The sequence below is a fragment of the Phaenicophaeus curvirostris genome, chromosome 27 (genome assembly GCF_032191515.1).
Source record: "Phaenicophaeus curvirostris isolate KB17595 chromosome 27, BPBGC_Pcur_1.0, whole genome shotgun sequence".
Lineage (NCBI taxonomy): Eukaryota > Metazoa > Chordata > Aves > Cuculiformes > Cuculidae > Phaenicophaeus > Phaenicophaeus curvirostris.
In genome coordinates, this window is record NC_091418.1 from 5,639,932 (window position 1) to 5,652,414 (window position 12,483).

Here is a 12,483-nt window from a genome sequence, read left to right on the forward strand (position 1 = left end):
TGCTCCCAGTGCCCCCAGTAACCAGTTCTTTCTGCTCCCAGTTAATTCCAGTAACCAGCCCTGTCTGCTCCCAGTGCCCCCAGTAACCAGCCCTGCCTGCTCCCAGTGCCCCCAGTAACCAGCCCTGTCTGCTCCCAGTGCCCCCGTAACCAGCCCTGTCTGCTCCCAGTGCCCCCAGTAACCAGCCCTGTCTGCTCCCAGTGCCCCCAGTAGCCAGCTCTGCCTGCTCCCAGTTAACCCCAGAAACCAGCCCTGCCTGATCCCAGTGCCCCCAGTAACCAGCTCTTTCTGCTGCTAGTTAACCCCAGTAACCAGCTCTTCCTGCTCCCCCTCCCAGCCAATCACAACCCGTCCTGCCCCCCGGCCCCGCCCCCTCCCTCCGTCCCAGCCAATCGCAGCCCGTCTTGCCCTAGGCCACGCCCACCAGTCAATCACCGCGCGCCCTTCCCTCAGGCCCCGCCCACCGCCTCTCTCCCCGCCAATCACAGCCCTCTGTGCGCTAGGCCACGCCCACTCTCTCTCCCGCCCTCCCTGCGCGCGCACGGAGCGGGCTCTTCTCGCCCCAACCAATAGCCGCGGAGGGCGGGGCGTCACGGCGTCAGCCAATGGCGACGGGCTGGGGGCGGGACTTCGATCTCCCAGCCAATCGCGTGGCCTCTTCGCCCAGCGACGCGCCGGAGGGGGCGGGGCCTTCCCCCGCAGCCAATCACGGGGCGGCTCATGGCGGCGGGGGGCGGGCCCTCCCTCTCCTCAGCCAATGGCGCGGCGCCCCGCTCGGCGGCGGCCAATGGCGGCGGCTCCTCTCGCCCCCTGGGCCAATGGGGCGGCGGGGCGGGCCCGGGGCCCGGTGGCGGCAGCGATGCTGCAGCCGCGGCGGCCGCTCGCCGGCCTCCTCGCCCGCTGCGCCCGCCTGGGGCCGCCCCCGCCCCCGCCCGGGGCCCCCGCGGGACGGCGGCGGCTGCTGGGGCTGCTGGGCGGCGTCACCGGCCCCCGGGCGCGCCGGGGCTGGGGCTGGGGGGGCGGCGGCGGCGGCCGGGGCCGGGCCGGGGGTCGGGGCCGCCCCGCCTGCGCCGCCAGCGGCCGCCTCATGGCCGCCCTGGCCGGGGTCTTCGTGTGGGACGGGCAGCGCATCGAGGAGGACGAGCTGCGGCGGTGCGTGTGTCCCCCCTCCGGCCTTGGGGGGCCCCCCCAGTCCTTGAGGTGTCTCCCCCCCAATCCTTGAGGTCCCCCCCCGTCTTTGAGGTGCCCCCCACGTCCCCAGAGTGTCCCCCCCAATCCTTGAGGTGCCCCCCACATCCCCAGAGTGTTCCCCCCCATCTTTGAGGTGTCCCTCCTCCATCCTTGAGGTGTGTCCCCTCCCCCCCCCAAATCCTTGAGGTGTGTGTCCCCCCCCAATCCTTGAGGTGTCCCCCCCCATCTTTGAGGTGTCCCCCCCAATCCTTGAGGTGCCCCCCACGTCCCCAGAGTGTCCCCCCCATCTTTGAGGTGTCCCCCCTCCATCCTTGAGGTGTGTCCCCTCCCCCCAAATCCTTGAGGTGTGCCCCCCCACGTCCTTGAGGTGTGCCCCCCCAATCCTTGAGGTGGCCTCCCCATCCCCAGGGTGTCCCCCCCTCCTCAACGTTCACCCTGGGCTTGGGGGTCCCTGTCCCCCATTCTTAAGGTGCCCCCCCGGTGTCCCCCCCCTTTCTCCGAACACATCCTGGGCTTGGGGTTCCCCCCAAATCCTCTGTATGTGTCCCCCCATCCCCAGGCTGCCCCCCCTTGCTGTTCGCACCCCTTTCTGGGTGCACCCCGGGCTTGGGGTGCCACCCCCAAGCTGTTTGGAGATGCCCCCTCAGGCTCCCTTCACCAGGGGGTGCTTGAGGGGTCCCCCCAGGTTTTCTGGGGTGGGTGCCCTCACAAACCCGCCCAGGGTTGCCCCCCCCTCGAGTCCTCCCCAGGCAAGGTGCCCCCCCGGCAGGGTGCCCCCCCAGTTTTCTGTGCTTGAGGGGGTGCCCCCTTTCCCTAAATCCCCTCCCGACATGGTGCCCTCCCTGCAAATCACCTGGGGCCTTGGGGTGCTGCCTTACACCCTGATTTCTCTGCTTGGTGTGTGCGTTCCCCTCCCTTGGTGGCATCTGGGGGTGCTCCCCTGCCCCCCAAATCCTGGGGGTGAGTCAGGAGAGGGTAATTAAAGCCTAATGAGGAGCTTGGGGTGCAGTGAGGGCATTGCTGGGGTTCCCTTCTCTCAAGCTTCGTGTCCAGGTGCCTCATCCAGACTGTCCAGTGGGTGTTGGGCACCTGCTATTTCCTTGAATAACTTCCTCATGTCTTAATTAAACCCTGGAGCTAACGAGCAGCAGCCCTCAGACCCTGCTTTACGACACCTTTGGGGTTCTCCCCAGCCCTTCCGACGCTGGAAAAAGCACCAAATCCTGGGGTTATCAAGGAGTCGCCTTTACATCACGCGACCTTTCGGGCGAGGATAAATCCTGCCTGGTGTTTTCCAGTGGTCTCAGCAGCGCTCAGATTAGGTTTGGGATTAGAAGCTGAGCTGGTCTTTCCTCCTTCAAGGTTACTTCTTGCAGGCTTGAGCCTCCTCCTTAATTTAAGGCTTCTTCCAGTTCGCTTCTATTATTCCTCTTTATTATTTGCTGCCTTCCTTGGTGCTTTCATCATTTTCTCTCCCTCGTGGCTCACCAGGCTCCAGTCTGGCGAGGGGAGCGCTGGAATTCCCAGGAAAAGCTTTGCTCGCTGTCATCTTGAGTTGCAGGAGGGCTTGACCAGAAAGCTTTGCTCTCTTCAGAGGTTTTCATGTTGCAGGTGGGCGCTGCTCGCAGGCTCGAGTAAATAAATCAGGTAAAACTGTCCCGTGAAACTCTTCCCGCTTGGCTCTGCCCTCCCAGTGGCTCCGTGTCCGCTCGGGAGTCTCCTCCCCAGGTTTAAAATAGCTCCCTGCTTCGGCATCGTCTTTCTCTTCCCCTCCCACCTCGCTGTCCCCTTTGTCCCCGTTAGTTAACTTCATGGCAGGTTTTTTCTTTGTAAAACCAAACTCCGGGTGCTGGTGGTGCCGTCCCCACCTTCTGCTGTGGGGCTCGGTGGAGGTGAAGGTGTGGGCTGAGCTCCAGGGATTCTGTAGCTGCTCCAGCGCGGGTGGTTTGGATTCCAGGTGTTGCAGCTCTGCGCCCCTTTCCTTGGGAAAGTAGATCTGGGGGGTTGTTTCTTGTAGCTGAGAAGGAGGGACAAAGAGTTGACAGCATCATGGTGTGGATAAATCCTGTGGCTGCTGCTTTTCCAGCTCATCTCATCTCTGATGAGGATGGAAGTGGCATAGTAGTAGTGTGGAGGTTTTGCTCCTTGCCCTCATCTGGTCGCCTCCATCCCTGTCCCGTTGCCTCCGTCCCCATCCCGTCGCCCCACTGCTCTCCATCCCCATCCCATCGCCTCCATCCCCATCCCGTCACCCCACTGCTCTCCATGGAGCAGCTCGTTTGCTGTCCAGGAGATGATCCAGCTCAGGAAGGACTCCTGGGCCTGGTTCCCTGGCTCAGCTCTCCTCCCGCAGGATCCGTACCCTCCGCAATTCCCACTCTGGTTTCGCTGTCCCGGCTCATGATGTAAGAGAGCGAATGAACCCGAGGTGGGAAGGAGCCGACAAGGGAGTGGGGCTCTCCCTGCTCCGTGAGGTTACCAGCAGGGCTTTGAGGGTACGGAGGAGCGTTTAGGGGGGGGTCACACTGGAGCTGTGCCCCCCAAACTTGTGAGGAGATGGATGTGGGGATCAGGTTTGTCCTGTGAAGCTTTGGGACCAGCCAGGGCAGCTTCCAGGGACCCAGGAACATGAATTCAGCCAGACTGGCAGGACCTGCCTTGCAGGTTACAAATTAGTGCTGGAGTTCTGGCTGATGCTAATTACTTTAGTGTAATTAGTGACTTCAGGCACTGCCAGGAGGGTTGAAAGCAAGGGATCCTCCTTCCCTGAGGCTGAGGACTCCAGGTGCGGATAAACCAGCCTGTCCTCTCCAATGGTTCATTCTGGGTTCCTCTCTAATGGTTCATTCTGGGGGGCTGAAGCTGCAGCTCAGGGATTTGTCTGGCAGAGGGAGGGCCTCCTGGCCTCTTCTCTTCTCCCGTGTTTATGAGACGTAGGATCTGAATCCAGTTTCTGTAGGTGCAGGATGCTGGAGCTGGGGGTGGATGGTCTGTGGAGCCACATCTGTGGGAAACCCCAGCTGCTCAGGCTCCTTCCCTCTGGAAGGAGAGGCTGCGCTTCCCCTTCTTGTTGCCTCGCAGGCTGAGATGGGCTCTGAGGAGCCAGCCCAGCCCTGAAATGGTGGGGATTTCCATCTCCTTCCCTCCTCACCTCCTCTCGTACCCCATGCTGAACGACTTCATACCTTGGTGCCTTTAATCCAAGCCCCCTTCTCTTCCCTAAATCCATCTTGCCTTCTCTTTCTTCCTGCACGGTTGTGTTTTCCTTCGTGGGGAGGCCAGTCAGGGGTGATTTTGTCTGCTGGATCTCGCTGGGGCTGGGGAAAAGCACTTCCCATCCGTACAAGCGCCAAATCCCTGTGTGATTCCGTAAGGAGCAGTCAGCACATGCTCCCACCTTCTGGTTTTTAACCTTCTCCTCCTCGAAGAGCCTCCACAGAGGCTACTGCTCGTGTCACTCTCCTGTCAGATCACAAATGCTGGTTAACAGGAGCTGAATGTGAGCCAGCAGGGGCCCAGGGGGCCAAGAAGGCCAACAGCTCCTGGCTTGTCTCAGCCATGGGGGGGCCAGCAGGAGCAGGATAGGGATTGTCCCCCTGGACTTGGCACTGGTGAGACCGCACCTCGAATTCTGGGTTCAGTTTTGGGCCCTTTGCTCCAAGAAGGACATTGAGGTGCTGGGGCGTGTCCGGAGAAGGGACCAGACCTGGGGAAAGGGCTGGAGAACAGGGGTTGTGGGAGCAGCTGAGGGACCTGGGGGTGTTCAGCCTGGAGAAGAGGAGGCTGAGGGGGGACCTCATCGATCTCTGCAGCTCCTGGAGAGGAGGTTGTGGTGAGGTGGGTGCTGGGCTCTGCTCCCAAGGGATAGCGATGGGACAAGAGGAAATGGTCTCAAGTTGCACCAGGGGAGGTTTAGGGTGGATATTGGGAAAGATTTCTTTCCTGGCAGAGTGGTGAAGCCCTGGGCCAGGGGTGGAGTCCCCGTCCCTGGAGGGATTCAGAAACTGCAGAAGTGGCACGGCAGGACGTGGTTTGCTTGGCACGGTGGGGTTGGGCTGACGGTTGGACTGGATGAGCTGACAGGGCTTTCCCAACCTTAATAATTCCATGATTCTGCGCTGATGAGTGACCCAGGTAAAGAGGGGAGCTCAGGCTGCTCTTTGCACACCAAAACCCCTCTGGATGAGCCACGTTGTTGACCGTGTGGTTTTGCTGCTCCTGAGCTTCTCCATCTCAGCAGAAAGGCTCCGGCGAGGCCTTGGTGACTCCCTGTTTGTTTTGTCTTCCCACAGGTCTGCGCAGGAGATGAAGCACATGGAGAACATATCCAGCCTGTTACAGGGCAGCAGTGCGGACCGAGAGGCGATCGTCGCTGCCGGGGAGCAGCCCTGGGAGATGATCATGGACAAGAAGCACTTTAAGCTCTGGCGGCGGCCGATCGAGGGCACCCACTTGTACCAGTACAGAGGTAATGGTGCTCCCCACAAGGCTGCTCCCTTTTCCAACCTTAGACTGTGTCCTCCTGGCATCCCACCTGCCCTGTGTTGCTAGGAAAGCAAAACAACTGGGAATTGCCATCGTTGTGGCCCTCACCACTGATCCTGCCCCACCTGAGCCCTTCGAGGGTCCCAGACCCGCCCACCTGCCTTAGAAAGTGCTTTTTCTTTTTAATCTTGCTGCTCAGCGGTCAATGCTTGATTTTCATAGAATCATAGACTAGTTTGGGTTGGAAGGGACCTTAACGATCAACTAGTTCCAACCCGTTGCCATAGGCAGGGACACCTCCCACCGGATCAGGGCTCCAAGCCCCATCCAAGCTGGCCTTGAACCCCTCCAGGGATGGGGCAGCCACAGCTTCCCGGGGAAACCTGTTCCAGGGCCTCACCACTCTCATCATGAAGAAATTTTTCCTTCTGTCTAGTCTAAGTCTGCCCCTCTCCAGTTTATCCCCATTGCCCTGTGTCCCATCGCTCCAAGCCTTCGTAAACAGTCCCTCCCCAGGTTTCTTGCAGCCCCTTCAGGTACTGGAAGGTCACTATAAGGTCTCCTCGGAGCCTTCCCTTCTCCAGGCTGAACAAACCCAGCTCTCTCAGCCTCCTCTGGACCCGTTCCAACAGCTCCATCTCCTTCTTATGTTGAGGATTCCGGAACTGGACACAATACTCCAGATGAGGTCTCATACTTCATATGAGGTCTCGAAGTTTTGCCTGAGAATTTCCTTTTTTTTTGCAGTGTTTGGGTCGTACACGGATGTCACTCCTCGGCAGTTCTTCAACGTGCAGGTGAGTGCGAGATATGGGCTGGGCAGCCTCAGCTGGAGACGTGGGGTAAGAGAAATGGTGACTTTTCCCTTCTCCTTATGCCACATTTGGGGTCTGAAGCCTATTCCGATACAGAAGCAGGATGAGTTATCCCAAACCCTGATCGGGTTTTGCTGCTCATCCCAGCTGGAAATGAAGGACGTGGGCTGTGATCAGCAGTTTGAACCGCGCAATTGGGCTCCCAGTTCCCTTCCACCTCGCTCCAGGGAAAGGGAAATGAGAGGAAAAAGATGCGTGGGCTGGAAACAAAAACAGCTTTAATGAAATAGTAATAAAAATGACAGTGGAGAAAATAAGACTTATAAGAACATAATAAAATATATACAGAAATATGAAATTGCACCCTCACCCCTCGATGACTCCATCACCAGAGATGCTGCAGAGCTGGGACAGGGAAAAGGCGAGTAGCGGGAGGGAGCTGCGCTCAGAGACTGGGTTTGGGAATGCTTGGATATGGGATCAGGGGCCAAAAGAGATTTGAGGTCCTCACTGGACCTCGGCCGACAAAGAATAGAGCGATATCGCTGCGATCCCTCAGCTTTATACCAAATATGAGGTATATGGGATGGAATCTCTGTTGGTCAGTTGGGGATCCTGTCCACCCCTCCCTACAGGTGCCACCGTCATCTTCTTTGACTTACGGCTCCAGCAGCTCAAGGACGGCTTCGGTTTCTATAGGAATAAGGATTAGCAACAGCCTTTCTGCATCCCAGTGCCCCGCATTATCACTTCTAGAGAGACACCCTGCCTGAAAAACATGCCGTTAACTCAGATAATGAAGTTACTCAGACGAGACTGAGCTGAAGTTAGAAACCAATTCTGCTTAACTCAGACCTGAACAGTGGGTTTCTGGTCCCAGCTCGCTCTCTGTCTACCCTGCCAGCTCCTTGCACTTCCTCTTCTGGTGGCTTTCAAAGAGCGTTTAGTCATTTCCTGGTGGGTAAAATGCCTGACCGCGATGAGGCTTGTTTCCACAGGATGAGGAAAAGGGATGCTCGCCTTCCGTTAACAACGCCGTTGGGCTCTGTTGTGACTCAACATATCTTTCTTGCCAGCTGGACACTGAATATAGGAAGAAGTGGGACTCACTGGTCATTAAACTGGATGTAATCGAGAGAGACCTGGCCAGTGGCTCGGAAGTGATTCATTGGGTCACTCATTTCCCGGTGAGCTGCTTCTTATTCCCTGCTCCAGTGACCCCCCGTGCCCCTTGTGGTCTCACAGTGGGGTTAGAATCATAGAATAGTTTGGGTTGGAAGGGACCTCAAAGCCCATCCAGTTCTACCCCTGCCGTGGGCAGGGACACCTCCCACTGGATCAGGGGCTCCAAGCCCCATCCAGCCTGGCCTTGAACCCCTCCAGGGATGGGGCAGCCACCACTACTCTGGGCAACCTGTTCCAGGGCCTCACAAATCTCATAATGAAGAAATTCCTCCTTATGTCCAGTCTAAATCTGCCCCTCTCCAGTTTATACCCATTGCCCCTCATCCCATCACTCCATGCTTTTGTAAACAGTCCTTTCCCAGCTCTCTTATAGCCCCTTTCCATACTGGAAGCTGCTCTAAGGTCTCCTTGGAGCCTTCTCTTCTCCAGGCTGAACAGCCCCGACTCTCTCAGCTTGTCCTCCTATGGGAGGAGCTCCAGACCCAGGTTGATGCTGTTCTTTCTCTCCCTCAGTACCCCATGTACTCACGAGACTACGTCTACGTCCGTCGGTACAGCGTGGATAAGGAGAACAACCTGATGGTACTGGTCTCACGGTAGGTATTTCCTTCTTGATGCTTTCCACCATCTCTGAAATGGAGTTGAGAGCTGGGTATAAATTTCAAGACCTTCATTTCAAACCATGTCAAAAAGCTCAGGGATCCCTCCCGAAAATACAGCCGGTTTCTTGGGGGTGAAAACCTTGTTCTCTGAGTTTCCACATCCCAACTTGTCAGCAGATGTTCAGTGTAGTTCACCCACAGAACTCATCCCTCCCTCCTCTCTTCCCTCCAGGGCAGTGGAGCATCCCAGCGTCCCCGAAGACCCCGAGTACGTTCGCGTCAGAACCTATGAATCCCAAATGGTCATCCGTCCTCACAAAACCTTTGACGAGGTATGTTTTGGGGTGGGAAACGGAGTGGAAAGCTTGTTTCAAGAGAGCTTCCCAGTGCTCTGAGGGGAGCTCAGCCTTCCCTGCCATCATCCATAGCACTAAGCTGGAGTCAGTAGTCCGCAGTCAGAAACGAAGGGTGAGTTTGTTTCCCAAAAGCAAGGGAAGCCCATCCAGGGGCAGCTCTGGAATGATCTGAAGCTCTGTTTCCACCTCCTGTGGGACTGCGGTGCTCCCGGAGAGCGAAATGCACCATTTCAGAGCGCCGAGCTGCTTTTAAAAAGCCAGAATCATCGCCAAGTCGCATTCCAAGCACTTAATGCTCTTAGGGAAGCATTTCTGGATCTTCGCAGGGTATCCAGAGCCCGAAGGGAGGGTGCTGGGTCGGTGGAGTTCAGCGGGAAGGATCTCCCTTCTCTGAAACAAACACCGTGAAAGCACACAGGGAGGTGTCTCTGGGTCTGCATCACCTCACTGCTTCAGTCGATTCCCTGAGGACCCAGTAGCGCTCGCCCTGTTGGGATGTTTGCGTTGTGGCTCGGATCAGCCATGGGGTAGCTGGAAGGAGCAGGACAGGGATTGTCCCCCTGGACTTGGTGCTGGTGGGGCCACAGCTCGAATCCTGGATTCAGTTCTGGGCCCCTCACTCCAAGAAGAACTTTGAGGGGCTGGAGTGCGTCTGGAGAAAGGAATGGAGCTGGTGAAGGGGCTGGAGAACAGGGGTTGTGGGAGCAGCTGAGGAACCTGGGGCTGTTCAGCCTGGAGAAGAGGAGGCTGAGGGGAGACCTCATGGCTCTGCAGCTCCCAGAAAGGAGGTTGTGGTGAGGTGGGTGCTGGGCTCTGCTCCCAAGTGACAGGTGATAGGAAATGGCCTCAAGTTGCTCCAGGAGAGGTTTAGATTGGATATTGGGGGAAAAATTCTTCGTGACACAGCAGTGAAGCACTGGAAGAGGCTGCCCAGGGAGGTGGTGGAGCCTCCATCCCTGAGGGATTCAAAAAGCTTGCAGATGTGGAGCTTCGGGATGTGATTTAGTGGGCATGGTGGGGTTGGACTGGGTGAGCTCCGAGGTCTTTTCCAACCTTAATGATTCTGTGTGAACGGCCCTAACGGGAGTTCCGGCATGGGGGCAGAGCTGCTCTGCCAGCTGGGGTCGCTCACCTTCTCCTTCTCTCCCAGAACGGTTTTGACTACTTGCTGACCTACAGCGACAACCCGCAGACGGTCTTTCCCCGCTACTGTGTCAGCTGGATGGTCTCGAGCGGTGAGTGAGCTCGGGGTGGGCAGGAATCACCCCTCAATGAGGAATCCGTCCCGCTCCTTCCTCTGGAGCCAACCCAGGCGCTCCTGCCATCCCCTTCTGACACCCGCGTGGGGCAGAAAATGGATGGAGAAGCTTAAAAATGGAGACATGGAGGGCCTTGTGGTGCCTTGGGTTGCTCTTCCTTTCTCATTTGGCCAACACCTTCAGCCCCAGGGAGTGAATGTTGGGGTGTCCTGTGCAGGGACAAGATTTGGAGTCAATGATCCCTGTGGGTCCCTTCCAACTCAGGGCGTTCCATGATTGGAAGGAAGGGAATCCTGCCTGGATTCCTGGCGGCAAGGAGGAAAGGTGTCTAGGCACGGGGACGCTCCATCTCTCTCATCGACCCCAGGCAGAAGGAAAAAACAGCAGGATGCTGGTTTTTCAATGAGATGAGCTGTTTTTTCGTTCTGCCTGGGGTCGATGAGAGAGATGGAGCATCCCTGTGCCTGGACACCTTTCCTCCTTGCAGCCAAAGTGTTTCTGCGGTCATGGGGGAGAGATCTCCTCTTGATCAGAGGCACAGTGACTCCCACAGCAGAGCCTGGTTTTACCTGGGGGAGCAGAGAAGGGCATTTAATGGACCTGGCCGAGCCGTCCCGCCTGCAGAGCCACCTGTGAAGAAGCTTGGGAGAGGCCGAGGTGCTCTTGGCCTCGCAACACCCACTGAAGCAGGCGCTCAGCACTCCCCTCCGAGCAGGAGAAGACCAGGGACTGGGGGGGAAAAAGCGGTTGTTGTCACCTTTAACTCGATGTATTCATCAGGGCCGGGTGGATAAAACCAGAAATGTTTTCTGCGGTGATTTTTTCACCCTCTTTACCATCCCGGTAGACCCTGCAGCTAAAAAAGAGCTGAGATATGTTCATTCAACACACTCGAGCATCACACCAGCCTTTTTTTCTTGCACCTCCCTGCAGTGCCAACCACTAAAACCCTTTTTCCTTCCGGCATGTGCTCTTTAATGCCGCTAAAAAGGCGGCTGGAGCTGCGGGGAGAGCTGGCATCCCCCACGGTAACTGCACGGCGTAGGTGCCACCTCCTTAACGTTCCCTTTTAGAACAGAAATGATTGGAGGTGGGAGACTGGCATCTCCAGGTGGGACCGTGTGGAGCAGAGGTGGTAATTTTAAACATTAATTAATGTGTCACAGCTCACTCCCGGCTTGCTGAGACCACAGCCAAGAGGCGGTGAGGCTCCCCAGGGTTTGCAGGAGGGGATGCCTGGCTCTGTGAGCCTCCTGCTCCTCTTCCATGACAGATCTCGGTGACTCAGATTGGAGTTGATTGATTTTATTAATTAAAACCGCCACCATAAAGCACCTCCACGCAAGTTTATAACTGAGCAGAGGGTGGGAAGCAGCAGAAACCCTGTAAAGCCAGTGAGGCTGCGGGATTCTCCTCGAATAAAGCGGCAGAGCCGGCGTTATTAGGAGGGAAAAGGAAAATCAGGAGGGAGAAGGAAATCGGGGGAGATGGGAATGGAGCTGGAGAAGGGGGAAGACTGGAGGATCTTCCCTGTGGCGTCGCTGGAGCCCAGCGACTGGTGCTGAGCAGATGCCCGTCCCTCTCGTGCTTTGCTCACCCTCTCCCGCTTCTCCTTCCCCCCCAGGCATGCCGGATTTCCTGGAGAAGCTGCACATGGCAGCCCTGAAAGCCAAAAAGATGGAGATTGAAGTGCGGGACTATATGTCTGCCAAGCCCCTCGAGAGCGGCGGCGGCGAGGGGAAGGCGGGGATGGCGGCAGCGGAGCACAAAGGCGATGGCACCCGCAGCCCTGCCCAGCTGGAATATGCCTGAGGAGCCCGACGTGCTCCTCCAGCCTCAGGACAGGGAGCCACGCTCCTCACGGGGACTTTCGGGCCCTGCTGCCCCCAGAGCTTAGTTCAGTTTTCCCCTCCTGGCTGATCTCCAGCACTCGGCTCCCTCGGGGGCTCCTGCGCCATCGTGTGTGTTTGGGGCCAGGGCCATGGAATCCCAGCTCGTGTGATTATTTTTTCTGTACCGGTAAATATTTCCCCTTCCCACCATGACAAAAATACCTAAACCGCCCCCCGTATTTCATTGCCTCTGCCCACCCCCTCCTTTTGTCGTCCCTCTTCGGCCTCGAATATTTTGGGATCTGGTTTTTGCACCGTGGCAGCTGGATGAGGATGCTCCACGCCACCGTCTTGGGGTGACCCTTCAGCCCGTGACGAGGGGGGTGGCTTTACTGGGGGTGGGGGTGGACTCTGAACTGGTGAAACTGGAGAAAGATGCTGGTTTGCTGTGGGGAGAGAAGGGCACCTTTCCTCCCAGTGACCCCACTGGTGTTACTGGGCCTGATCCTGCTGGATTGTGGCATGAGGAGGGGGAGCAGCATCAGCCTTTGAGGTCAGGAGGTGCTGGAGGAGCAGCAGGATACCAATAAATCATGTGTCGCAGCCAGGGGGGGGTCCCTGTGTGTCCCCAAGGATCCTAATTGCCTTCCCACCTTAACGAACGCTACTGAGGGCTGGCGGTTGGGTCCCTCCCCCCCAGTTTATGCCCTATACGAGATATAAATACTAATCCCCACTTGAAATAAATTTATCCTGAA

The 12,483-nt window shown here is 57.4% G+C and overlaps 1 protein-coding gene across 1 annotated transcript; it reads left to right on the plus strand.

Annotated features, from left to right (window-relative positions):
- The first annotated feature begins 1,036 nt into the window (after nucleotides 1-1,036).
- On the plus strand, nucleotides 1,037-12,483 carry STARD7 (StAR related lipid transfer domain containing 7). Its single transcript, XM_069877488.1, has 8 exons — nucleotides 1,037-1,152; nucleotides 5,484-5,659; nucleotides 6,424-6,473; nucleotides 7,568-7,678; nucleotides 8,190-8,272; nucleotides 8,511-8,610; nucleotides 9,785-9,869; nucleotides 11,518-12,483. The coding sequence occupies exons 1-8, from the start codon at nucleotides 1,088-1,090 to the stop codon at nucleotides 11,703-11,705; spliced, it is 858 nt and encodes a 285-aa protein (XP_069733589.1). The 5' UTR covers nucleotides 1,037-1,087; the 3' UTR covers nucleotides 11,706-12,483.